Source organism: Perissodus microlepis, chromosome 11, assembly GCF_051167445.1.
Source record: "Perissodus microlepis isolate ML-2025 ecotype Zambia chromosome 11, ASM5116744v1, whole genome shotgun sequence".
Lineage (NCBI taxonomy): Eukaryota > Metazoa > Chordata > Actinopteri > Cichliformes > Cichlidae > Perissodus > Perissodus microlepis.
In genome coordinates this window covers 24,845,238-24,871,610 of record NC_140471.1, presented here as the reverse complement: position 1 = coordinate 24,871,610, position 26,373 = coordinate 24,845,238, and the positions used below count along the sequence as shown (strand labels likewise).

The 26,373-nt window shown below is 40.7% G+C and overlaps 3 protein-coding genes across 6 annotated transcripts in view; 1 reads left to right on the top strand and 2 right to left on the bottom strand.

The window, feature by feature from the left end:
* Positions 1 to 19: 19 nt before the first annotated feature.
* LOC146377967 (uncharacterized) lies at positions 20 to 14,584 on the bottom strand. The gene is made up of 4 exons (XM_084943534.1): positions 6,616 to 14,584; positions 6,429 to 6,458; positions 6,319 to 6,346; positions 20 to 6,165 (listed from the first exon to the last, which is right to left on the bottom strand). The coding sequence occupies exon 1, from the start codon at positions 9,762 to 9,764 to the stop codon at positions 7,896 to 7,898; it is 1,869 nt and encodes a 622-aa protein (XP_084799660.1). The 5' UTR covers positions 9,765 to 14,584; the 3' UTR covers positions 20 to 6,165; positions 6,319 to 6,346; positions 6,429 to 6,458; positions 6,616 to 7,895.
* A 103-nt stretch (positions 14,585 to 14,687) lies between these two features.
* grik5 (glutamate receptor, ionotropic, kainate 5) overlaps positions 14,688 to 26,373 on the bottom strand; it is a 96,854-nt gene continuing 85,168 nt past the window's right edge. The window contains exons 19-21 of one of the 4 annotated variants that reach the window (XM_084943532.1): positions 20,412 to 20,578; positions 19,762 to 19,798; positions 18,926 to 19,067 (exon numbers count right to left, since the gene is read on the bottom strand). In XM_084943532.1, the coding sequence (XP_084799658.1) occupies positions 19,015 to 19,067; positions 19,762 to 19,798; positions 20,412 to 20,578 (257 nt within the window). In that variant the 3' untranslated portion in view covers positions 18,926 to 19,014. Of the gene's footprint in view, positions 19,068 to 19,761; positions 19,799 to 20,411; positions 20,579 to 26,373 lie in introns of all 4 variants that reach the window. The other 3 variants (XM_084943533.1, XM_084943530.1, XM_084943531.1) reach the window with 3 other exon arrangements.
* LOC146377966 (uncharacterized) lies at positions 23,077 to 25,056 on the top strand. The gene is made up of 3 exons (XM_084944277.1): positions 23,077 to 23,837; positions 23,926 to 24,067; positions 24,219 to 25,056. The coding sequence occupies exons 1-3, from the start codon at positions 23,462 to 23,464 to the stop codon at positions 25,054 to 25,056; spliced, it is 1,356 nt and encodes a 451-aa protein (XP_084800403.1). The 5' UTR covers positions 23,077 to 23,461.

Sequence of the window (26,373 nt, the reverse complement as noted above, 5' to 3'; positions counted from 1 at the left end):
TAAATCTTTATTTGGAGATTTTGTTTTTTATTTGTGTTTTTTATTTGATGGGATGGAAGGAAATAAGAAAATAAGTGTTCAGCAGATTGTGATGTGTAATAGTTCTGTTTGTAATTATCAAGTTTTATATATAAAACTTAATTTTTCCACAATTTAATTAAAAAAGCCAAACTTTAGATGCATATATTCTATAGGCATTAGATCCAAAGTGGAATAATTAAACCCCTTTTTGATGATTATGGTTTTGTTAAAATCAGGAAACAGTGTCTCAAATCTTTAGAACAAGTTCCACCAAAACTTGTTTACAATACAGAAATGTCCAACTTGTGAAAAGTTTATTTATTTATATGCTCACCACTACTTCATAAGTGTGCCATAGCATGAAGGTGATCAGCATGAGGCACTGGGTGTTCTGACAGAGGCCTTCAGCTCAACTGTAATTCGGAGTCGGGTGTTTCTCATCTTCATCTTGATAATATGTTGCAGCTTCTCTGTGGGGTTCAGTTCATGTATGTTGGATGCTACGTCCTGCTGGAGAAAGGAAATCAGCATCTTCATAAAGCAGGTAAAGCCATGAAGTAAGTGTCCTGGTAGTTGGCTGTGTTGACTGTGTATTGACTTTAGACACATCAGCAGATCACATGGCACCCAAAATCATCACAGACTGTGGAAACTTCACACTGGACTTCAAACACTTGGATTCTGTGACTCTCTGCTCTTCATTCAGACTCTAAAATGTGATTTCCAAATTAAATGCAAAATTTCTTTTCATCTGAAAAGAAGACTGGATCACTGAGGAGCAGTTCAGTTCTCCTCCTCCTCAGCCCAGGTGAGGCTTGTCACATTGTCCCTTGTTCAGCATTACTGGTTAACATGACTTTCCTGAAGATGTCTGTGTGTGGTGACTCTCGATGCACTAACACCAGCCTCAATTCAATCTTTGTGAACCTCTCGCAAGTTCTTCACTCAACTTTTCTTGACAATTGTTTCAAACAACAGACATCACTGTCACCTTTCCACGAACTAATTAAAATACTTCAAATGTACCTAAAAGACAGTCAGTATATTTTGGTACAGCGCTCTGCAAACAGCCTCTTTAGCTATGACCTTACCACCTTTGTGGAGGGTCTTGATGACCGTCTTCTGGACAATTTTCCCATTACTGTTGTGGTGTGTTCTGAACTAAACCAAGACACATGTTGTATTTATACTGTTTGCGCAGAATTTCACTTAAATTCAAAATGAGCTATTCTAATCTTTTGAGATTTTGAGACAGCACCCCGCCCCCCGACTCCATCACCTGGGAAAGTGATCATGTTTTAAGACAGACTCTGTTATTTAATCTGTTAGCTCTGTTACTCATGAGTCTTACTCCTGTCTATGTCGGTGGGTCCTTCATTTTCTTCTCCAGTCATGACAGCCAGTTTCAATTTGGTTGCAAAGTTTTGAGACTTGAATAGTAATTGCAAGTAGACTGTTTCAATTTTTTCTTTCTTCTTTTCTAAATCCTCAAACATAACAACAGCCTTAAACACACACAAAACATGTAATACAGGACTAGATTGTGGTTGTGAAAGTGAAGTTTGCTGGACGTTTATTCTGTTTAAAGGTTTTCTCTTTGACTTGATTGTTGCTTGCTTCTATACTGTTAGTTATGTTCAATCAAGGAGTGTTTTTGGTTGCAGGTAGTTTTCCATGATATGGCACAGGCTGTAGTGCTAACAAAGCTGTACTCTTTTATCTCCCACAGTATTTTAATTCAGAACATTACTTAAAGATTATGTGAAAATCCTGCCTGCAGGTGTTGCAGTGTTTTTACTGTATGAAAAAAAGGGTGAAAATGTGGTTTGCAAACATACCACGCTGGTCTGTACCTGACAAACTGTCACCTGCTGGTTTTCAAACAGCATTTCCTCACAGTGTCAGTCTGTGGGTGTGAAAGTGTCTGCTCGCTCAGTGCTGTCAGAGCATGTGTGAACAAAATCAGTTTTTCTTGTTGCAAAGTAATTTCGAAGGCTCATTTGAGCTGAATTTGTTGTGCGCTTTTTCATACTGAAAGTCAGTTCTTGAGAAATTTGATTATCTTTATAACCTGTGTTGTGAGAACAGAGTTGTGTTTTCTATGTAGCTGTCTCTAGATTGGCAGAAAAAAAACTCTGTTGCTAAAGTTTGGACAGATCTGACAGGTGGTGATTTTTTGAGTTTTTCCCTGTGAATGAGATAGCATGGGGGCTGAGCATTACTCAGTGTTGGAAAGACAGTGAAAAATGTACATTAATGGAATTTGCAGTTAAGTTGTATACATCCTATCATTACTTTACTATATTTTTCTTAACTAGTTTTAGTCCAGCAATGACTAAAAAACCACCCACTGATAAAAGTTAAACCAACAAAGACTTTTGACTAAATATTTATTTTATTCTTTTAAATAAAAGAAATTAAAAGGAGTTAAAAGGGAGTTTTTCCTTCCCACTGTCACCATAGTACTTGCTCATAGGGGTCATATGATTGTTGTGTTTTTTCTCTGTATGTATTATTGTACGATCTACCTTACAATATAAAGTGCCTTGAGGTGACTGCTGTTGTGATTTGGCGCTATATAAATAAAATTGAATTGAACTGAATTGAATAACCTCCAGATATTTTAGCAAACAACCCATGGATTCATAACTATTAGATTATTATATAAAATAAATGTTTTTATAAACAGTACATAAAACACACTACCCTCCACACAGACTCAAATCTCAAAATTACAAAAGAATATGGTCATGTTTGGCATTATTTACGACCCAAAAGCAGACATGTGCTGTTTCTCCAGTCTGCAACCAATTGTCTTTATGAATTTTGGAGCAATTACAGAAAATTCTTCCTCAATGTTGAATTATGAAGACTTTGCATTATGTGGTCTATATAATATCAAAAGATTCAGACAATCTGAAGAAAACTCTGTACAAAACAACAAAGCTGATAATCAGGATTGACCCATGTCTATGATCTTCAGACTCTCAGGCAGCACTGCATTAAAAACAAGGATGATTCTCACACAACATTTCTAGAAGTTGCCGTCTGTAGAAATGTAGGTTATCATTGCAAAGAAGAAAGCCATATGTGAGCATGACCCAAAAACATCATCATCTTCTCTGGGCCAGTGCTCATTTATAAAGGACTGAGGGGAAGTGGAACTGTTCTGTGATCAGACAAATAGAAATGTGAAGTTATCTGAAAGTAACGCTGAGAAGGCCTTGCAGATTTCAGCAAGATAATGCTAAACTGCATACTGCAACTATTAAAACAAAAACTGTAGTAGAAGAGTCTGAGAGTTTATCTTGTCTGCCTGCATCCTTTAGGCAGCTGAAAACATTTTGTACATCATGGAAAGAAAACTACCACAAAAAAAGACCCAAGAATCCTTTTTCAGACATGAATGGGACAACATCCCTCTCACAGAAGTCCAGCAGCTGGTCTCCTCAGTTGCCAGTTGTTTACTGACTGCTGTTCAAAGAAGAGGGGACACTACTGAGTGGTAAAAATGGCCCTGTCCCAACCTTTTTTAGGCACGTTGTTAAAATGAAGTAAAAGTACATTTTCTCAATATAAGCATTTCATACATTTTCTATATTATATATTTTGGATAAATTTACATTTACATAGTTTTCCCAATTTATTTGGAATTGGTGTTTTGTTTTGTTTTTTGTATTGCAGGGACAAAAAAGAACAAACAGCCACAGTGAGCTACTTTCTGCAAGCCTCCAACATTTTATCAATGCAAATAACTTCTTCTTTTATCATGATGCAGTGAAAAGCCTCTATGGTAATCTCCACCACTACTGCAAAAACAAACTGCACCTGATTTTAGTTCTGCAGTGTTTATATTGTAGGTATTTCTGCAGGAGATTTAAGTAACACACCCAACTCCTTTTATCCTGCAGAGGAGTTCTGCCACTAATGCCACAGAATACAGAAAGTTATTTTTCCTTTGAAAACCATCAAAGAAGAAGTTGAAGATTAAAGTAGAAAATTACACAATCAATAGAGAAGACACTGGGCAATGAAGAAACCAGTATGCCATGCCAATGTTTAAGTGGTAAATACAATGGAAAGTTAACTTGATTATTTATGATATGAAACTTTACTTCTGCAGCTTTAAATCAAATACAAGAAATGAAATGAAAAGATGGAGTGTATGGTTTGTAAGTTTTGTAAAGCTGCAGTCTGTTGTGAAGAACATTGCTCAGTATAAATGTCACAATCCTGTCCTCAGGTGTTGCGTTGTGAGTGTAATTTTTGATAAAATATAGTTTGCAAAGTTTCTGTAATGGTGCAGCCGTGTACAGAACACCATCATTATCACTGGCAATTTTCTAGCATGTGTGATTTCACTGAGGGTATGAAATATTGTCTGCAGTAAACTTTTATTTCTTTATATATTTATTTGCTGTTTACAATATTAAGCTCTTAAAGTTTTTTTATTTGCTATTTAATGTTTTGGTTTTTTAGTTGTTGTTGTTTTTTTTTTGACAAATTCAAGAAACTTCAATGCAGCGCTTTATCTGTCATTTAGTCCCATAGAGAGTGCATAGATCTGCTACCGCTATACTTTTGTACATACTTGTCTGTTGTTGTTGCTGATGCTACTGATGCGTAAATTTTTCCATTTTCACAGACCTTACCAATTCTGTGGTTTCTCTTTTCTGTTCTGTTTTGGCAGGAAATAGATGGCAAAGATAAGACTGGTGGTTTGAAGGGAATGATTTTGAAATAGATTTACAATAACTCTAAGAAAGTCACACAGGAACCAGAGACTTTGGGCATTTCTGCTTAAAAGTTACAAAAATTCTCACAACGTTTTGGCAGACTTTTTAAAATTTAATTTCACTAATTAATTTAGCTCTCTGAAAGTTCCATCATGACTAGTAGCTGTGTGGTCTGTATTTGGAAGGCATAATAAATTAGAATACATCAAACTCAGTATTTGAACACTAAGCATTGGAGATCTGCAATGATATACAAAAAAGACAGATGTTAATTGATATTTTGCTCCCAATATAATTTGATAAATTACTCTATTGTTATTGATTTAGTAATGCACAACTCTTTTTAATGATTACAATACTGATTCTTCCTATCTGTAGGGATTTATGCAGCATATTAACAGCAATTTAAAGGCATTCAGTGACCAAGACCAAGATGAAGTGTTGTTCATCATTTCACCACACGGGGTCCCTGTTGTATTGGGGTGTTGCTGCATTACTGGCCTAAAGAAGTGGAAACTCACAGCCATCATTTATGTTGACAGCTGGTCTTGAAAGCACCCACTTTCAGAACAGGACTCTCATTGTTTGATCGCTTCGTTTATCAACAGCACTTTTTAAAAAAGTCTCATTCGCTCATGATTTGAATTCTGACAAAAGTTAAGACACTGTGTAAAATGTAAATATCACAAACAGAATGCAAGCGCCTGAAAATGACAGATTATACACTGTGTAGCATCCCCTCTTAACAACAGTCCATAAACATTTGGGAACCAAGGAAACCAGCTGCTGGGCTCATGGGAGAGGAATGTTGTCCCATTTTTGTCACATATATTTATTTTCTATCTCTTTGGCCTTCTTTGTTGTATTTTTCATTTCACAATGCACCAAATGTGTTCACCCAAAAAAAGAAGCCTCATTTATTGAGATGACAACTCACACCCCCACTTCCACATACAGTGCACCACCACTGCCCACAAAAACCCCTTAAGTGCTGTCCCTTCAGCTATGAGTGATATCACAACAGTTCCTATAACTCTTCTTTTTTGGCTCATTGTAAAATTGCAAAACGATGAGTTTTACTGTAATGTTAAACCTAATGTTTTATTAATGCTTGCTTTAAACCACAGAACAAAGCACACATCTGTTACTGTTCTGACAGACTTGCGTTCAGACAGAGTTTGATGTTTTTTTGAGGCTGATTTAAGCCTAAGGTTTACTTAATTATTAATGGCTATGATGATATGATAGTAAATAAAAAGATAATGATACACAAACTTATATCCAGAAGCTGTAGGGCCTTTTCCCATCACCAAGAAAAAGAACATATATATAATTGCTGGATTGTATCTCTCTTTGAAGTGCGACACCCTCAGTCTCAATCTGCATCACCGTAGAAAGGATCTTGCACCTGCATGTGTAATAATTCAGAGCTTAGTTTTGCTTTCTTTGTTCTCATCAAAGTTGGCTTGAAATTTCTTTTATTGTTCAAGCAGATGAATCATCTGAACAATCAAAATTTGAACAAGAAAACTTAAACCTGTCAAATCAACTGTGAGCTCACCTCTTTCAGTCACGCATCACTGCATCCACTGTATCCAAGAGACAGAATGGATTTAATAAAAGGAACTGAACTTGCTATTGCAGTTAGAAACTGGGAAAAGAGGAACTCACCAGTATGGTCTAACCAAAGATGTCTGATGTCTGAGTGATAAAAAAATAGAGTTAGTTACAGCTTGACTGAGTTCAGCTAAATGTGTTTAATGTATAAAAATCCTGTCATGTTACTAATATATCATCATAAAATCCTGGTGCCAGACAAATTATATGCTTTCAGACTTGCACACACACTTGTATTCACCTTATTCTGATAACAGTGACATGTATTGTGGTTACTGTGATCACTATTATCAGCTCAAACAGTCCAGCATCGATCATCTTTGGTAATATCACCATCTCTTTTGGCTGTTCTGGGGGAGGACACATGACAGTAAGACTTAAACTTCAGTCATTTCATGATAAATTTAAATACTAACTCACAGTGTTTTATTGCTATTTAATGACAAATTAAACTTATGTGAGTCTTGCCTCTGGAATTAAAACCAGTGGTGAATCCACTGGTCACAAATCCAACTCTGGCTGCTCCAACCAGTGGTTGAAGCCCAGTAAGTACTGTTATTCAAGCAAATCTTTTTGCAAAACCATTTCTATGGAGCCTTTGTCCTTATAAAGACATTTTTTTCTGGGACAGGAGATAGAGCAAGTTGTCCACCAAGCACCAAGCAGACAGTCGTCCAATCCCCAGCTTTCCCAGTCTACATGCGGAAGTCCTCTTGGGCAAGACTCAGAACCCCAAACTGAACATCCTTCTATTGTCCAAAAACATTCATGTTAGGTAACTTGGTGATTCTAAATTGGCCGTGGATGTGAGGCAGATTGTTACGTCCCCCCGAAGGGGTCTAGGCATGCAAGTGAGGGGACCAGTAACAAATGAGTCCAGAACAGAATGAAAGGAAAACAGACAGGTGTTTTTAGTAAATAAAATAGTCTTTATTATAGATAATCTTAACATAAAGAGCCGGCAACGCCATTTTACCAATACCACTTGGAAAAAGGGAAAAAAGGTTACAACAACAAAGAACACAACAACCAAACAAAAACTCCACACCACGAGGAGGCACTTCCAGGGGCCCACAAGCTCACCCTGTCACTAACAGCAGCTGGCTTTACTGCTGCCAAGGCCCACAAGCCCACACTACTCACGTAAAGCAGCTATACTGTTTCCACAACTCCACACTTCAGGCAGGATCACTACACACCAAGAACACAAAGCAGAAGACACCAGAGAAACACCCCACCCTGCTCACAGCTCATCCCCAGCTTATATGACCTCAGAGAGGTGATTGCTGACTGGGCCCAGGTGGTAAATGAGTCCAATGAGCAGCAGCTGTGTCCTGGGGAGAGAGAAGAGCAAGAGAGAGACAGAGGGGTGGAGCAAGAGAGGAGGAGGCGGAGAAAAACACCACGCCCACACAAGGGCAGTATCAGGAGGCCCAGCTAGGGCCGTAACACCCCCTCCCATAAATACAAACCAGTGGTTTGTCACAAAACGTCCTACCCAGCTTTTAAACATATCACCTACTATGCACCATAATAACGGTTAGGCATACCCTGCCAAATCTGCCAAGACCTTTTTGATGGGTTGAAAACACTGAACGGGGTTGGCTCAAGTCCCTCAACATAGTGTCCCAAATGACAGCCAGATGTTTGAGCCATCACATATGGAGAACCCATCAGGCAGCTAGAAGGCCTTACAGCAACACTTCTCTGACGCTTCTTCGCTAGGTCATGGCGAAAGGCATGCTGGTTAACCAGAGGTGCAGGTTTGAATGTTTGTGTCGTACACAATGTGTCACACTGCAGGTCCTCTGGACCCGGAAGACAGACAACAGGTGGCAGATTACAATTAGTTGATCTCTGACAGTGACCAAATGACACCACTGAGCAATTATGCTCCAATTGTTGCCTAGGACTGGCAACTTTGTCTGTTTGTGAACCACAGTTCACTCTTTTGAAAGCAGATCGATTTTGCTTTGAGTTTGCTTTCAAACAGTGGGCAACCAGGTGGCCAGGTTTGTGGCAGAAGAAACAGAGCTTTGTTTTGTCTCTTGAAACCACACCTGTATCAGCTTTGCTAGCTGGTACACACCTAGCCCTTGAGACTGACTGTTTCTGTTTGTAGGTCTTACAATTTGCTATTAAATGGCCAGGCTTGAAACAGAAAAAACACTTTCGTTTTGCCTTGGAATGGGACACGAGTACCTCACCCTTTGGGTACTGTGTAGCTGGCACATCACTAACCTTCACTAGGTCATCGCGTCGGTCGTGCTTAATGACACTGGTTTTATGGATGAGGGCAAACTCATCAGCCAGTGTTGCAGCCTGCTGTAATGAGGACACCTTATGTTCACTGAGGTATACTGCGATGCGCTCGGAGATGCAGTTCTTAAACTCCTCTATCAGCATTAATTCACGTAGCGACGCCAGGTCAGTAGCTTTGCTGGACACACACCACCGATCAAAAAGAACACATAACTTCCTTGCAAAATCTCGGTAGGATTGACCCTGTCCCCTTTTTAATCCCCGGAAACGCTGCCTATAAGCTTCTGGGACTAGCTCATAAGCTAGCAGGATGGCACTTTTCAGCTTGTCATAATTCAGACTGTCCTGAGCTGACAATGAGGAACAAACTTCCTGAGCCTTACCTACCAGCTTACATCGTAGCAAAATAGCCCACGAATCCCGTGGCCAGTGCAAGGCTGTGGCTATATGCTCAAAGGACTCAAAATAACTGTCAACCTCAGTGTCGCGAAACACTGGAACCAGACGAATGTTTTTCCCCACATCAAATGGTGTGTCTGCCTGCCGAATGGAGGCAGTCGGAGAAAGGGAAGCCTGCCGGAGTTCCAGCTGTCGCAACTTAACAGCTGTCTCCGCCTCCACCTTTCTCAATTCAACCTCCCTGGCTCTCGCAAGCTCTGCGTCTAACCGCCTAAGCTCCAACTCCTTCTTTAGCTGGAACTCTCTCTCACGATCCTCCTTTTCCAACTGGAGACGAGCCAGGCGTACACGGATCTTAGCATCCTGCTTCGAGCCTACACTTGATTCAATGGAGAGAGGTTCGAAGCGAGGCAATGTCATGGGTTTGTCCTCAGGCAGCCCCTGAGCAACAGGTGTAGACACCAATGGCCCAACAGCCTGAGCTGGCACCTGCGGAACAGGCTGGGACGCTACACCATGCTCAAGTGGACTGGCAGACACTGGCAAGGCCACTATCCCTTTCTCCACCAAGCCAGACACAAGAGCAGCTTTCAGCTCAGCCTTACACAGAGCTGTGGAGACAGAAATGCTATAAAATGATGCCACCTCATGCAAATCCCTCTTCCTACAGGCGTCCAGCTGGACAAGCGAAGGGTTTTCCTTAAACACGGCAATATCAAAGGTAGCCATTGAAACTAAAACTACCTGAGGCTAACAGTAACAGCAAAGAAGCACCACCTCCAATACACAAATGAAAAACAGGTGGGGGGGGGGAATGTGTGACCACAGGTTAACCAATAAATAAAAATACCGCCGACCCTCTCCCCAGACCTACCTACTAAAATTTCAGCCTAGTTAGCTTCTAGAGTGTACCAGGCTCGAGGCAACTTTAAAGGCTAAGCATCAAGTGCACAAAGCACCGATAAGCCTACCCCCGACAGGGAACTAATCCCCACCCGGGATTACTCCGAAAATAATAAAGGCAAAATAAAAAATGAGTGCCTGAAGGAGGAGCTTACGCTCAGCTAGACACTCCCCTTTGCTAACTGGAGAGAGAGCGCAGCAGATACCATACAACTAACCAGGCCACCGGCAAACAACTCACTAAAACTCAATTGCTGTTCCTTCCATTCATATCCCGGACGAGCCCCCACATTGTTACGTCCCCCCAAAGGGGTCTAGGCGTGCAAGTGAGGGGACCAGTAACAAATGAGTCCAGAACAGAATGAAAGGAAAACAGACAGGTGTTTTTAGTAAATAAAATAGTCTTTATTATAGATAATCTTAACATAAAGAGCCGGCAACGCCGTTTTACCAATACCACTTGGAAAAAGGGAAAAAAAGGTTACAACAACAAAGAACACAACAACCAAACAAAATCTCCACACCACGGGGAGGCACTTCCAGGGGCCCACAAGCTCACCCTGTCACTAACAGCAGCTGGCTTTACTGCTGCCAAGGCCCACAAGCCCACACTACTCACGTAAAGCAGCTATACTGTTTCCACAACTCCACACTTCAGGCAGGATCACTACACACCAAGAACACAAAGCAGAAGACACCAGAGAAACACCCCACCCTGCTCACAGCTCATCCCCAGCTTATATGACCTCAGAGAGGTGATTGCTGACTGGGCCCAGGTGGTAAATGAGTCCAATGAGCAGCAGCTGTGTCCTGGGGAGAGAGAAGAGCAAGAGAGAGACAGAGGGGTGGAGCAAGAGAGGAGGAGGCGGAGAAAAACACCACGCCCACACAAGGGCAGTATCAGGAGGCCCAGCTAGGGCCGTAACACAGATGAATTGCTTTAAGTGTATGTATCAACTCAGTATTACATAATAACAGACATATTATATATGGGCCATCATAGTGTAGTCCTACTCCTACTAGGAGAAAAAAACCTACATATTAAATTTTTTTAAAGTAACTATAAAGTAACTATTCGGCAAAAAGAATTTAGCCAGGAAGGAAAAATGTAACACAACATAAATAAAAGTGTTCCACTCTGGTGTCAGTAATTGTTTCGGTCTGGCCACCCTTGTATAGATTGTCTGCCATTGAGTACAATTAATTTTGACAAGGCACTACTCAGGCAGGTTGCATATGATACTTCACTTAGCTTTAACAACCAGTTTAGTGGTTCCTTCAAATTCACCACTGGGAAAGACGACAATGCTGCAGGTGGACGACCCAGCATCTGCAATTTCCACAGTCTGCAAATTATCGATTGTCCTGCCAACTTCACCCTCTCGCTCAGTGGAGAATTGGGAATATTTACCACAAACTGGCTGTTAAAAATAATGACGAGGACCATATTTCCTTCTGTCCCCTCTGGTTGCAGGAGAGACCACTGAACCAGAGTAATTTTTGTATTGTTTGGTTCTTGGATAAATTGGCAGAGCAGGGTGACATTGTTCTCGGTGGATGCATTAACTTCAGGCAGGACTTAGAGTTGCTGTGTGTCCAGAACTGCCAAAAAAAAAAATATGACAAGATGGCATACACTGCATTTTTGTTAATTTTATTATTTATTTAACATTTACTCTAGACAAATCACATGCATTGAATGTTTGTTTTTTTCTGCATTGAATGTTGTATCCTGAGCTGAGCTGTGGTTGTTTGATTTCCATTATTTCAAGCCAATTTAAACTGCATAAATCTGCTCTAATCCAGTTTTTAAAACTTTATAACCACAAGTCTTACGTGGAAGTAATGCAATGTAAATCAGTAGGTAGGATGATCTATTGTAAATTTTCGCTGTGCACAACGGGAAATGGACACAAAAAAAGAAAAGAAAATTCCTTACAACTCACACATTGTTCTTGGTTTTGTTCAAAATTTGCAAAGAAGGTGTTTTTAGTACAATTCTGTTTAACTCTGCTCGGATAAAAGATGAAAACATGAAGTTTGGCAGCATGAGACAGAACACACAAACAGAAAACGTGTTTGTCCGCTTCTCTTCCTCCAAACCAATCAGACAAAAAAGAAAAAGTAATTAAAAAAGAATAACACAACCAGGATGTATTATTTATTTTGGTAACTTTATTTGACAGTAGCAGAGACTGAGAACAGAACTGCTCGTTCACAGAGAACAAGCTTGAATTGAAAAACCTTGTTAAGCTGTTTTTAGTTTGTTTGTTTTTCAACTGAACTGGAAGTCACGATGTGCCACAACTAAAACATGTACTCCTGTTTCCTGTTCTGCTGCCAGGGTTTGAGACTTCTACAGTGTTAGAGGTTTTGTGAGTAGAGAGGAAGGCTGGAGTGTTCCTGCATGACAGCAGCCTGATTGTGAAACCGTAAATGTGACTGGACTGTTACTCGAGGTTTTGTTCTTATGAATTAGGTGCCTGCTTATCTCCATATCATACAACATGTTCAAAAACCCAGGACTGTTTTCTGTAAGTGTGTAGGCAGGCTGTAGTAATAACAACAGTCCTCCTTTATCTCTCCCAGTCATTTCTGTTGAACATTTGTGTAATGATCATGTCACAGTCCTGTCTGCAGGTGTTGCAGTATTTTGTTTTTTTTATTTTAATGGGAGAGAAAAAAAAGGGTGAAAATGTGGTTTGCAAACATACCATACTGGTCTATACCTTACGAACTGTCACCTTCTGGTTTTCAAACAGCATTTCCCCACAGTCTGAGTCTGTGGGTGTGATGTGAAAGAGTCTGCTCACTCGGTGTTGTCAGAGCTTGTATGAACAAAATCATTTTTTCTTGTTCTAAACTAGTTTGACAGCTCATTTGAATCTGTTGTGTGTTTTTTTAATACTGAAAGTCAGTTCTTGAGAAATCTGATTATCTTTACAATCTGTGCTGTGAACACAAAGCTGTTGTTTCTTTTTTTGTTGTTTTTTTCTCTGTGTAACGGTCTCTAGATTGGCTGTATAACTGAACTTTGTTGCTAAAAAAGAAAAAAAAGTTTTGACAGATCTGACAGGTGGTGATTTATTCTCTTCTTGAACTCTAGAGTTTTGTCTTGTCTGTGAGAAAGTGTGGAGGGAGTGCATTATTCAGTGCTGGACAGAAACTGCAAAGAGTACATTCATTTAAGTGTATGCACTATTTACATTTTGCACTTGTGCTAGTACTTGAAATGTAAGTTCGTATCTCTACTGCACTATATCTGTCTGACAGTTACTGTTGGCGGTAAAAATTTTAAATAAGGTCGGTCTACAGGAAGATTAAAATCTTATGCTAAAAAGCCTAAGGATGCATCAATACGATTTAAACCAGAAGCCTTGTGAAATACATACATTCTAAACTACTTAACTATCATATCAAATAAAAGTATATAAAGTCCATATGTGTCCAAGTGAGCCAGTATGAATATATCCTATGTGTGTATGTATTAAGTGATGCATGTCTGATATGCGTATCTCTGCAGAACAGCTACCTTTACTATGATCCTTTGGGTAGTTTTTGTCAATAACATTGTTGTACCAGTACTATTATTTGTATTTGTAAAGTATCAAAGCACTTTGATATCAGCTTATCACTGAGCGAGGTTAAGGTTACCACCTAAAAAAAATATTGTAAAGTTTAAGTGTGGAAAACCTGAAATAAAAATCTATTATGTAGTAATTAAATTACATTTTGTAAAAAAAAAAAAAAAGAAAAGAAAATATAAAGTACATATAAGGTCTTCAGTTTGGTCAAAATATTTAATAAAACCAGCATCAGAAGGTGTTGTGTCACATAGGCATGTGAAAAAGGAAGTGTTCACTGGCCTCTATGCAGCGCTATGAAAAACTAACTACACCCTTAGTGTTTACATGAGAATTAACAGGGTAGGTAGCAGCCAGGAGGTGCTAATCAAATCAGCTTGATTAAGTGATCATCAGCAAGTGTGAGCACCTCTACAAAAGCAGAAGTTTTAGCAGTTTGCTGGTCTGGAGCATTCAGGTGTGTGTTAACACAGTGCTACAATCTCTCCGGGAGTGGATGTCACAGCAAATTCACCCCAAGATCACACTCTGCAATGCTCAGAGATATTACATAAAACCAAAAACCCAAGAGCTACCTCTCAGACTCTACAGGCCTCGGTGGGCATTTTAAATGTTAAAGTTCATGACAGTACAATCAGAAAAAAGCTGAAGAAATATGGCTTGTTTTGAAGGGTTGCCAGGAGAAAGCCAGCCACTGCTCTCTATAAAGAATGGGACATAATCCCAAGCACAGCAGCAAATCTACAACAGAAGTGCTAAAAAAAGAAAAGAATCGAGGTGTTGCAATGGCCCAGTCAGAGTCCAGACCTCTGATCTTAAGCTGTGCAGGGACCAATGTCTGCAAACCTCAATGAACAGAAGTAATGCTGTAAAGAATAACTTCAAAGAGAAAACAATTACTTGAGGTTATTGCTGCTGAAAGTAGTTCTGCAAACTACTGAATCACTGGTTGTACTTTTTGTACTTTTCACAGGATATCGTCCTATCAAAATGCTCTTTTTTCACATTACTGTGTATTTATTGACATTGAGGGCCTAAATGACTGAAAGAGTTGTTTGTTTCTTAAATCTGGCCCTTAACTAAATCACTTCATCCCTCTATTAGAATAAAAACATGACATCAGTGAGCTTTCTATTAAAAAAAGCCAAGACACGTACCACTGTGGGACTGTTTGAATATTTTTATTCCAAAAGAAGTCTGTGTGTCTATAGGTTTGAACAACAGGGCGGTCTCTGAAGAACATCATTTCACCTTCATCCCAACACCTCCCATCCTCCACCCTTCACCCACACGCACACCACAGAGCCTCTAGTCTTCAATAGTAATAATAACAATTTCATCATAATAGTCATTAGTTTTAATAATCCATTTAGCACTAGTATAGAAATATGAAAAAATACCAAAGAAAACAACATAAAAGTAAACAAATGTTTGTTTCGTGGAGTGAATGTTCAGACATCCCACTGGATCTGTTTTGTGACCCTCCCTTCCCATTTAGATTAACACTAGCAATATTTTGGCTTTTTTTTTTTTTTGAATGTATTTTTTTAGGGCTTGTACCTTCCTCTCGCTTCTCCACGGTAATGCACTGCAGCTTGTAAATGCTTTCAGCTGATGGCTTAAAGCTGTTTGTGGCCACTTGATGGCTGTGTGGTACTGTCACACATCAGGTTTCCGGAGCTTGTATGAACCATGGAAGTCATTAAAGAAACTCAGAAGACAACTTTGAAAACAACAAACAACCGGTGGGTTTACAGCCTTTAGACAACAAAGCAATCGGAGACGAAGGCGTTGCGGATGAGTGTGTTTTTGTTTGTGTGTGCTGTAAAGATTTGTGAAAAAGGTTCGCTCCTGTCAGTATTCTGGACACAAAGGCAGAAGTAAACAGAGAGAGAGAGAGAGAGAGGCATCAAATCAAGCCTGCTTCTGCTGACAGCAATCATTCAGAGAAACGGCATAATGTGTGCAAACAATGTTATCATTCGTTATCTGGAGCACAACAGTGTCAACAAACCTGCTTCCCCGCAAAATGCATAACATTATATAGCAATGCAGTGTTAGTCTAGACAACAATGCCTTCATTTTTCTGAGGGATTTGTAAAGGGTGAACTGGTGGCTTTGCACATTGTCTTACACACTTAGCATTACTGCTGGTTATGGGATGCTGCAGTTGGGATTTGGAAGATAATAGGGGACACATCTTTACGTTGGAAAAGGCAATTCCAAACTACGGGCAAGAGGGAGACAAAAAAGAAAGATACTGATGCGGGCAGGGAGCGGGGACACTGTGTTTTCCAATAATTAGGAATCAGCTTCTAAAGCATTACATTCATAAACTCTGTCAGGAAATCAATCTGTGAAGAAACCCAATAACAAAACACAGATGCTGTCTTATACTATAACCGTTGCATTTGCTAACTCTTACATCTTGAATGTCGGTGTTCCAGAAAGACTTTATTACAACTGTCACTGTAAGTACACTAACCACAACTAAGTGGGTGTATCGAACGCCCCCAGTCCACTAAGTAGAGAATCATTCAGCAGGGATTAATTTGGGAACTGACTGGGCAACAGGTTCAATGCACATCGAGTCAGTGACCTGTAGAAAATGCAAATGCTGCACATGATAATAATGGAACATTAACATTCTGAGTAATATGTCTACATTAATCATGCAAACATAACATGAACTGTTCAGCAGAGGTATACATACGCTATACCGCGGCAGCGTGTAAAATTAATTACGCCTATATTTGATCTAAGGAGAACAACACGCCTGCTGCCTCTCTCGCATTCATGTAAATAATTGGATTTACTGCTGACATAAAGCTGGTCTGATTTTTTTTTTTCCATTAGACCACAACAGGCCGAGCACTACACTGCATCTGAGTGAATACGACGACGGTAGTGCCCACAAACAGAGAAAGATGGAGGATTAGTAAACAATGTCTATATTCCCGCTGAAACACGGAGTGCAGTCCCATTTTAAAAAGGCAACACAGCTGGGAACTGCAGTTTTTAGCAGATGTTGGAGAAAGAATAGTAAAGGCTATATTTACTGGGGGACTATTTTCAGGCACTGGTTGTTGCAGTCAGTATTTAACAGGGTCGATACAAAGGAACATGTCCCCTAGTTGAACTGCAATTTGTTGACAATTAAAAAATCCAGACTGATAACTGTTGTATGTCTTGATTTTCGTGCCACAGTTGTTTGGTGGTTGAAGCTGGTCTTAAAAGGTCTTGTATGTTGAGCAAAAACTAAACAAGCTTTAAAGCAAAAAGGCAAAAACATGCAAACCCACCAGTATTTCTCCCTTTAGGCACACTTTGCTTGTACACTAGAGTCTGTTTTCATTGGAGTTTCACAAAACTGTAAGGCTATAACATTAACAACATAATTAAAACAGATTCGCTTCCCAGCCAGAGAGAAAAAACATTTCTTCTACATCTATTTATCAGCGCGTTTCCCTGCATTCGACCCCCTCCTGAATGGGTCCCCAACCACTGAGGGGAGTAATTAGGTGATCAAAAGCTTGAGACGGTATTGACAAGGCTGTGTTGAGTCTATCATACTGGCAGGAGCCGCTGCTGTGGACGGCCAAGATAGCCTGTCGAACAGAGAGATGGGAGGAAGCCGCATTTATAGTCTGCTGGCGCATTAACAAGCCCCTTAAAAGATGCCCAGAATTAACAGATCAGGACAGATCTAATAATGGAAGTAGTTCAGTGAGGGAATTCTTATTCAAATTCAGTAGTGTCCTTTTTTAACTCTCTGGCTCTTTCCACCTCCTCTTTTCCTGCTCGTCTCTATCTTGCCTCTCTGTCTCTGACTCGCCCAGTCTCTCTATCTTGTCTACATGGTGTGAACAGAGGTGAAAAAGAAGTAAGGGCTTGGCAAGCGTTACCCAGGATAACGAGGGACATTAATTTCACATTTCAAAGCCTCTTGCTCGCTCGCTCATTCGCTCCCTCTCTCTCCCTTTTTGTGTCTGAATATCTAACATTGGTAGAAAGAAGCTGTTGCTGGGTACACGGTTCTCCTCGTTTTGAGCAGTTACGGACAAACTTACAGGAAGCACAAATTTTACACACACACACGCACACACAGTGTAAAGAAAGGCAGACCAACAGTTTTCTCTGCTACCGTTTGCATTACGTTGCCTTGAAGTCGTTTCATCCAGCTTCCCCAATCCCATCCAAAAAGCAGCTATGGGGCACAGGGAGGGGCACAAAACTCTCGAACACAATTAGCTGTTGTCAAGTGTCTTGGTATGTTATAATCCACCATATTGTCACACGTAGTCTGTTATTTAACTCTGAAATTCCCACTTAGAACAATGGTAACAAAAAGACAACAGAAAAAAAACATCAGGAATAAATTCTCTGGAAGTCAGTTGCTGTTTTAAAACCACATACAGATACAGTATGTCCACCAGCAAGGCTTCATTTCAGTAAAGGGCTGGTTAGCTTCCAGTGAAGTGTCCGTGAAAGAAAACCAGGACCCTCAAATGAGAAGTGACACGAGAGGGGAGTAAGGAGACAAAAGGAGGCCAGCGGGCACTGACGCGTGGTTATGTGCATCTCTTCTCTCTTTTATCCAAACTGAACTGTTCTTCTTAGCCAAATGCAAACACTTAACCGATGACCACCTCTCTGTGTCTTCAGTTCTGAAGTGGATGAAGTCTTGGTCCCCCATGTTTCTTCTCGTTCTCTCTCCGTGTTGGCTGGCCTTATCATGAGTTCAACTCCTTTTTCTTTTTTTTCTTTTTTTTTTACTCCTTTGTTCCCTCATCTCAAACATTTTAGTTCTCGGATGAATCTGATCAGTGGAAACAGTGTTTTTTCTAAGCAGCACAAATGTCCCTCACCCATATATCTCACCCCTCTACCTCACCCGCTTCATTCCTCAGTCCTGGTCCCCAAGAAGGTCTGAGGTGTTGCTGCTTTGCGGAGGTGGAATGGGTCGAGGGGTATGAGCTGGGGGGCTGTGATGTAGTCGCCTTGGGCTGGGCACGCCTCCACCCTCACTGTCTGTATTGGACGAGGATGGGGGTGGGGGTGGAGGTATCCGGGGCAGGGGGGCGGATGAAGGGGGTATTCTTGTTGACGCTGATCCTATACTGCTACCTGATCTCAGGCTCTGGATCCTTCGGCACTCCTGGCAGATCCTCACGTGGGTGCAGCTGCGCGCAGGCAGCATCACAGGGGTGGGGGCAGGTGGAGGTGGGGTGGTGTTGGCTCCAAGCGGATCGTCTAGGATCCTTTGGGGCCCAGGGCCCAGATCTGGCTGCCCCGTTCCTCCGGCTCCCCCTCCAGCTCCCCCTCCAGCTCCACCTGTCAGGGGGCCAGCTCCGCTGTACAGCTTGCCGTTGCTGAGCCGCATCTCCCGGACCAGGCGCAGGGGCCGAGGGGCCCCCAGAGCAATGCGGGTAGGGTGACGCAAGGCTGCTGAGCTGCTCAGGGGCCGTCTGCGGCGCATTCGAGAGCTCTTTTTACAGGAGACGGCGTTTCGGAACTCTGTGATCATCTCCTGACAGACAGACACCTAAAGGACGTACGGAAGGAGGGAGGAAAGAAGAAAGACGGAAGGGAAGGAAGAGGAAAGGAGGCAAAGGCAGGGGAGGAGGTGCCATAGACACAAAGTAGGCAGGCAGCAGAACAAGACAAGTGGTAAGGCAGTACATAAATAGGAGAGCGGAGGGAGAACAAGAAAATTGAAAGGAAAAGCAAAACAAAAAGAACAAGCCGGCAACAAGGCAGAACAGACACAGTGGGCATGGTAAACAAAAAGGAGCAGGAGAAGCGAGGGCGCAGAGACCAACAAATGGAAAGATGGTTTGAAAATAAATGGAGAGGTCATAGGAAGGATGTGTGGATGGATAGAGATGGGAGAATATCCAAGAAGCAGAGAGAGTTATTACAATCCAAACACACGGAACAGCAAAATGTTTAGTTTATGGGCACTTCATTATGGCACCATGAACGGACAGGCAGGCCGGCACACTCAGGCGCACAAATACAGAAGCATTCACTCGTACAGCAACTGTGCACAGCCTCAAACACACACACACACACACACATAAACACATTCTAAACCAAACTTTCACATCCACCATCATCATTCCAGCTGCATGACTACTGCGATACGCACACATGACTAACAAAATGCATCAACGTGTCCACTGCAGGCCAACCACATTCTCAATGAAAGCATGATTTATAAAAAGTCATGTGCTCACATAAACAGAAACAGTACTCGTTATTGGAGAACACACACTGATGGCCGTATGACAGGAGGAGAGTGTGTGTGTGTGCGTGGGTGTGTGTGTGTGTGTGTGTGTGCGTTTGAGAGAGAGAGACAGAGGGAGACGCACAATGACATGAGTGAGAAGCAATACACACAACAATGGAAACGAAGAATACCAGCGTACATGTGAGGCATGTAAAAGAAGATACATCATGACATTTAATGCCAGGGAAAAAAGTTCACACTACTTCTTTATGCAAGCAAATATTGGCATTTCTCAATATTGCTTATCCAACTATCATGTTTAGCTCACAAACACTTGCTGCCATACTGTTAAACACCGAACACTAAAAGGGCACAGTGAAATAAAAACAGGCAGAACATGCGATTAGATTCTCTAGCTGTCGTAAAATTCGAACGCTACAGCAGGTCAGAGCCACGTACTTAAACATTCCTCTCATCTCACATGCACAAAACACAGTGAACCTTGAATGTTACGGCACAAACAAACACATACAAATGGAGGCAAAAGCTGAAAAAGTAACCCATCCATTCTCTTTCTCACACACACACGAACACAACACAGGGACACACACCAAATAACATAATCAAAAGGGATGGCGGGATGCCATGGGAACCTACTGGGGTGTGTCTGTGGGGTCGGCGAGGGCAGGTATGGGGGCATACCTCATCAGTCTCTGCCGAGCGGCGTGTCGACCACACAAACTCCATAATGGCCACAAACACAGCGATAATGAGGCCACAGATCAGCACAACGAAGATGCCCCCAATGTTCTCCATGCCCAGACCTTGACAACAGGCCACAGGAGACAAAGATTAGCACATACGTGCGCAAATGCATCATCATGGGCAACTGTTTATTGTCAAAGGAGGTTTACAAGCACAGTGAAAAAAGACATAGTTGAAGGAGCACTTCTGGCAATTATAATTCATTGTCTCTTACTTAACTTATATAATTTTATTTATAAATGATTGAATAGATTTATGATTATATTCGACTATTTTAGGATTAGGAAGCAGCACAAACTACAACTTCACTGTACTCATTTCTATTATTTCAATCTGAATGTGTGCATTCTGATATTAAGTTAGTGCACGTGATGAAGGATCATAGGAAAGTATTAATGTGCAGCTGCTCAAAATTGTGCATGATAAATAGAAACAATTGTACATACGATCAAAAACGAGACTAGGAAGGAAGATGAACCCTCATGAACACTCATGTCTGGGCTTAAAGCCCAGACATGAGTGAATGTGTCAGCAAAGAGAGCTGAAATATTAAGCATGTTATGTAATACGACATTGTTTTTGATGTTTGTTACTGTTATTGTTAAAGCACCGAGGTTGTGTTTCATTTACTTTCATGTTAGATTGTTACAGCTGTGATACTCTAAGGGAAGTGAGCTGCAGGGTTGATGACCTGCCGTGTTGGTGAGAATGAAGTTTGGCTCAGTTTAAAAGTACAATGCTGTGAATTAAACTTTGAATTAAAAAAATTACAATTTTGCAGATCCTGATGCCGTGGGCCTTTGCGCAAAAGGGACTAAAACATATCAAGGTTAGGTTACTTATCCATAATGGTATTGTACATGTACATCGCCAATAAAGGGCTATTCTATTCTATAATTGTTTTTTAGGTTAACTTAATAACATGAGGTTAGTAAAACATAACTCATTAACTGAAAACAATTAAGTTAATTTATAATAAAACACGGTGAAAAAGCTTGACTTTTAAAATCATTAACCTAAAAAAATGAGGCCAAAATTGCCTTGTTTTGCTATCAGTGCACTAATTGTTCATTTGCCTCAAGAGACTTTGCCATCTGTACCACATACAGCACCAACTATTACAACTATCATTAGGCTCTCACTTTAGATAATGATGAAAAATAACTAAAGAAAACAGGAACAAAATAACAAAAAGACGTGCAATTTAAGTTGAATGTAGAGAAGAGAACAGTGTACGGCAAGGTTCAAGTACAAACGCTGAGGACAATAATGGGCAAAGACACAATTTTTCTACCTTTGCATTTGTACACTGCCACATTATTATTTCCCTCATTATTTCATGTTAAAAGAAGCATAATATCTGACATTGGCTCAAAGTGTTGAATTCGCATTTTATAGCTTTTCAATGTCATTTTAAATAGAGCCTGAAGAGCTGTCAGTGCAAGGAGGCCATCGCTGTGCTGAAAAAAAAAAGAAACCTAGATAAAGAGCAAAAAGTTTAGGCGTGGCCGAATCAAAAATCTGATACATTCTTAAGAAGAATTAAATCTGTCTTTTGGTGTTGGAGTGGTCAGCTCTGCAACACCAGAGGGCCTGAAAACCCACAGAAGACAAATAAGCTGGATAATGACAGTATTTTTTCCATGGTTAAGAAAAACATCTTCATAACATCTAACAAAGCCAAGAACACTCGCGAGGACGTAAGTGTATCTTTGTCAAAGTCTGCAATTACGAGGCACCTTCATGAATGCAAATACAGAGCATTTACAATAAGCTACAAACTAGTATTTCCACTCAAGAACAAGAAGGCCAGATTAGTATTTTCCACAGAACAAATAAAGAGTCTGTAGATATCTGGAAAAAATCGTTTAAAAGGGAAAACTTAGATTCACTTGTGCCAGAGTGAGAGGAAGAAAAATGTAGAGCAAAAAGAAAGAAAGAAAGAAAGATTCTGACAAATGCTGCAAAATTGATCGGGCAGTGCTTCACAAGTTAATGCTGAAAATACAACCCAAGAATTTCTCAAGGCAAAGAAATGGGTTTATTCTTCACTGGTCAAGTCAGTCACCTAATCTAAACCAAACAGAGCATTCTTTTATTAAATATAAAACACCCACAGACAAGCAGCAAGTGAAAGTGGCTGCCGCAGAGGCCTGGGAGAGCCCTTTGAAGGAGGAAATGCAGAATTTGATGACATCCATGGATTTCTGACAGTCAATGGCTTGAAGGATTTTCATCCAAGTATTAAAAACAGTCCCTGTATTTCAAATTATGTTAGTCCAATTAATTTTGAGGCTCTGAAAATGACTGACTTTATATAAAATGTTGCTGTAATCTCTAAACAAATAATGTAATACTCATTAAATGTCTTGTTAAACCACATGAATTGAAGTTAAAAGTAGGGGAGAGTGAGGTAAGATGAGCCAGTGGGTAAGTTGAACCACCCCTTGTATCTAGGTAACTGTGTACATGTTTTGTCATGTGACCATAAATCCAGGAAGCACTCATCATTTCCATCCTGCTATATTAAAGAGGAGCACATTAGAGAAGGGGTAAGTCTGTATTACACAAAAAAATGTTTTTTGCTTGTCAAAGTAAAATTTCTGCATATCAGGTAAATTGACTGTAATATTAAAACAAATGTATCTGTGTCTAAAATGATATATTATACATGTTGGTGGGTTTCTAAAATATAATATCATCTGAAGAAGTTTTCTAAAGATTAGCCTAAATTGCTAAGCTAGCCCGTTTTTTTCAAAATGGTGGCTATGGGGCAAAGTGAGCCAAAGGCTATGGGGTAAATTGATCCAATGGTTCAACCTACCCCACCATAAGGCACTGAAATTTATTTAAGGCTCTGACTTATTAAATAGTATTTTAGTTCAGTATACTGAACCCTTTTGTTGTATTTGTCATATGTTAACTATTATAGAAAAGATATCATGCCAAGGACCTACAGACGGAAGACCAGCTGGGGCTCAACACCCCTGGAGGAGATTGAAAGGGCAGCGAGTGAAGTCAAGGGAGGAAAGTCCATAAGATCAGTGGCTAAAGAAAGACAAATTGACAGGTCAACACTCAGGAGATATATTAAAAAGAGGGACACACAGGAGGTCAAATCGGTTGGCTATAGTGGAACAGCTTCAGCAAAGAGAGTCTTCTCTGAGGAGGTGGAGAAGGAGCTAGCAGAGCATATCAAGAAGCTTGCAGAGCAGTTCCATGGCATTTCCCCAAAGAAATGCCGTGAACTGGCATTAGAATTGGCAGGCAGAAACAACATTCCTACTCCCAGCAACTGGACAGAGAAAGGTTTAGCCGGTAGGAAGTGCAAGAAACAACATTTCAGTAGGTTGGCACAGACTAATGTATTTTGTGTAGTTTACTACTTTACCATTACATTTTTTAGGTAAAGAATGGTTCAAGAATTTTTTGGCACGCCACCATCTCTCTTGCCGTATGCCTGAGGCAACATCTTTGGGAAGAGCTACAGCCTTCAATAAGACTACAGTTGGGGAGTTCTTTGACAATCTGGCTAAAGTGATCGACAGGTAACAGAAGTTATCTAATTGAAAACATTAATAACTATTTATGACAACTACAAACAACAGTTAAGTGAATAAATATGCGTACTCTCAGCTAACATTTTTTGCTTTACTTAAAAATTTAACTAATCATCATTGCTCTTTTTTTGTTTGACAGGTATAAATTCCCCCCAAACATGATTTTTAATGTTGACGAAACAGGTGTAACAACAGTACAGACACCAAAGCAGGTAGTGGCAGAAAAAGGAAAAAAACAAGTGGGCTCCATCACATCTGCTGAAAGAGGCGAACTGGTGACTGTAGTCTGTGCTGTCAATCCGACTGGTAACGCAGTCCCTCCGATGTTTATCTTCCCAAGGGTTAGATACAAAGACCACTTCATTGCAGGAGCACCTCCGGGATCAATTGGTACCACTACAAGATCAGGCTGGATCAGTGAAGATGTCTTTGTTGTGTTCCTTGAACATCTGGTTCAGCAGACCAAGTGCTCCCCTGACCTGCCACTGCTGCTAATCATGGATAACCATGAAGCCCACATTTCACTGAAGGCTTTGGACATAGCAAAAACAAGTGGTATTGTAATGCTCACAATTCCACCCCACACTTCCCATCGCCTTCAGCCTCTGGATAAGTGTGTGTATGGTCCATTTAAAACCTATTACAACAGAGCTCTTGATGGCTGGATGAGGTCCAACCCAGGCAAAACTGCCAGCATATACCAAATTGCTGGTTGTGTGAATGATGCTTTCATGTCAGCAATGACACCACGAAATATCTCCTCGGGATTTAGAGCCACTGGGATTTTCCCTTACAACAGAGATATCTTCTCTGATGCAGAGTTTGAGCCATCCATGGTGTCAGACAGGCCCAACCTGGAGCAGCAGCCTGCCGCTGAAGGTGTTGCACCTGTGGTTTCAGCCTCTCTTTCTGCTGAGCTACCTTCACCAGACCCTGTACATGCATTTGGTTCACGAAGTGACCCCAACCATGCTTGATATGTGTCTCCCACTGATATTCTACCCTTACCCAAAAGTCAGCAGCCCAGGAAACAAACAAATCGAAAGCGTGTGAAGACACGAATCCTGACTGATACACCTGAAAAGCAGGCAATTGAGAGAGCCCATGAAGAAAGGACAAATAAACTGAAAGGCAAAAAAGAAATAATCCACAAAAAGCAAGGAATGTGGAAGAGGAAACAAACCCAGACAAAAATTGCAGTGGAAAGCAGCTCTGAGGAGAGTGATGTTCCCATCCCATTTGAAGACACTTCTGAGTATGACAGTTCCAGCGATGAAAGAAGTGAACCAGATGTCTCAGACCTGGTAGTTGGTGACTTTGTCATCGTAAGATTTGCATCCAAATCCAGGAGCCACCATTACATTGGCCTGGTTGACAGCTTTGCAGACAACGAAGTGAGTGCCAGATTTCTCAGAAGAATCCGAGGGATCACTAGCAGTAAGAAACCCACGTTTGTGTTCAAGGAAAATGATGAGGCATCTTTCCCACGCAAGGATGTGCTGAAGAAGCTACCTCAACCTCAACAGGCTGGAGGAACTGCAAGGAGGGAGCAACAGTTCATATTCCCCTGCAACCTTGATCATTGGAATATTGAATAGTTCTTTTGAATAAATGGTTTTGAACTGGTGGTTTGTTTAGAAACCACCAGTTTCCAGGTTTGTTCTCACAGGTTTACAACTGTTAAAATGGTTTGTTTTCACAATATGATCAGTTTTACATTTTAAAAACTACATGGTCAGTTTGCCCCAAGATGGCTCAGTTTACCCACTGACTAGGTTCAATTTACCCCTAATCTGGGGCAAGTTGAGCCAAAGGAGCATTTTTTTTTAATAGGTCATTATTTTGGGCAGCGTCATCAGACATAGATTCTGATCATTACATTTGAAAGGAGACATCCTGAAATAAAGGAATATGTTATCATTCTATTTCTGTGTCATTTTTTTCTCACATCCAGGGCAACATGAGTAAAAAGTGGCTCATCTTACCTCACTCTCCCCTACGCACTTCAATCACATCTTGACAGTTTTATTTAAAATCCACTGTGGTGGTGTACAGAGGTTAAATAACACAAATCGACCTAACTATGTGATGGGAGAACTAATGGTGTGCACTTTAAACCTGCTGATAGTCGCAGGCTGCTTATTTTTATCTTCTATTTTTTTGCGCTATGCTAAGCTAAGCTAAGCTAACCAGACTCTAGCTTGATGCTACTGTTCTTGTACAGATTTCTATTTCAGCTGTTGATTAAGTATCAGAAAACACCTTAATTGTCATAATATTCATAATGTAAGTTT

What these genes read in the sequence shown, in the direction of transcription:
- LOC146377967 (XM_084943534.1), bottom strand. Translation starts at nt 9,764, where the DNA reads ATGGCTACCTTTGATATTGCCGTGTTTAAGGAAAACCCTTCGCTTGTC.
- LOC146377966 (XM_084944277.1), top strand. Translation starts at nt 23,462, where the DNA reads ATGCCAAGGACCTACAGACGGAAGACCAGCTGGGGCTCAACACCCCTG. An exon ending in GACAGAGAAAGGTTTAGCCG is followed by an intron (nt 23,838 to 23,925) that starts GTAGGAAGTGCA and finishes TACATTTTTTAG; the next exon opens with GTAAAGAATGGTTCAAGAAT. An exon ending in CTGGCTAAAGTGATCGACAG is followed by an intron (nt 24,068 to 24,218) that starts GTAACAGAAGTT and finishes TTTGTTTGACAG; the next exon opens with GTATAAATTCCCCCCAAACA.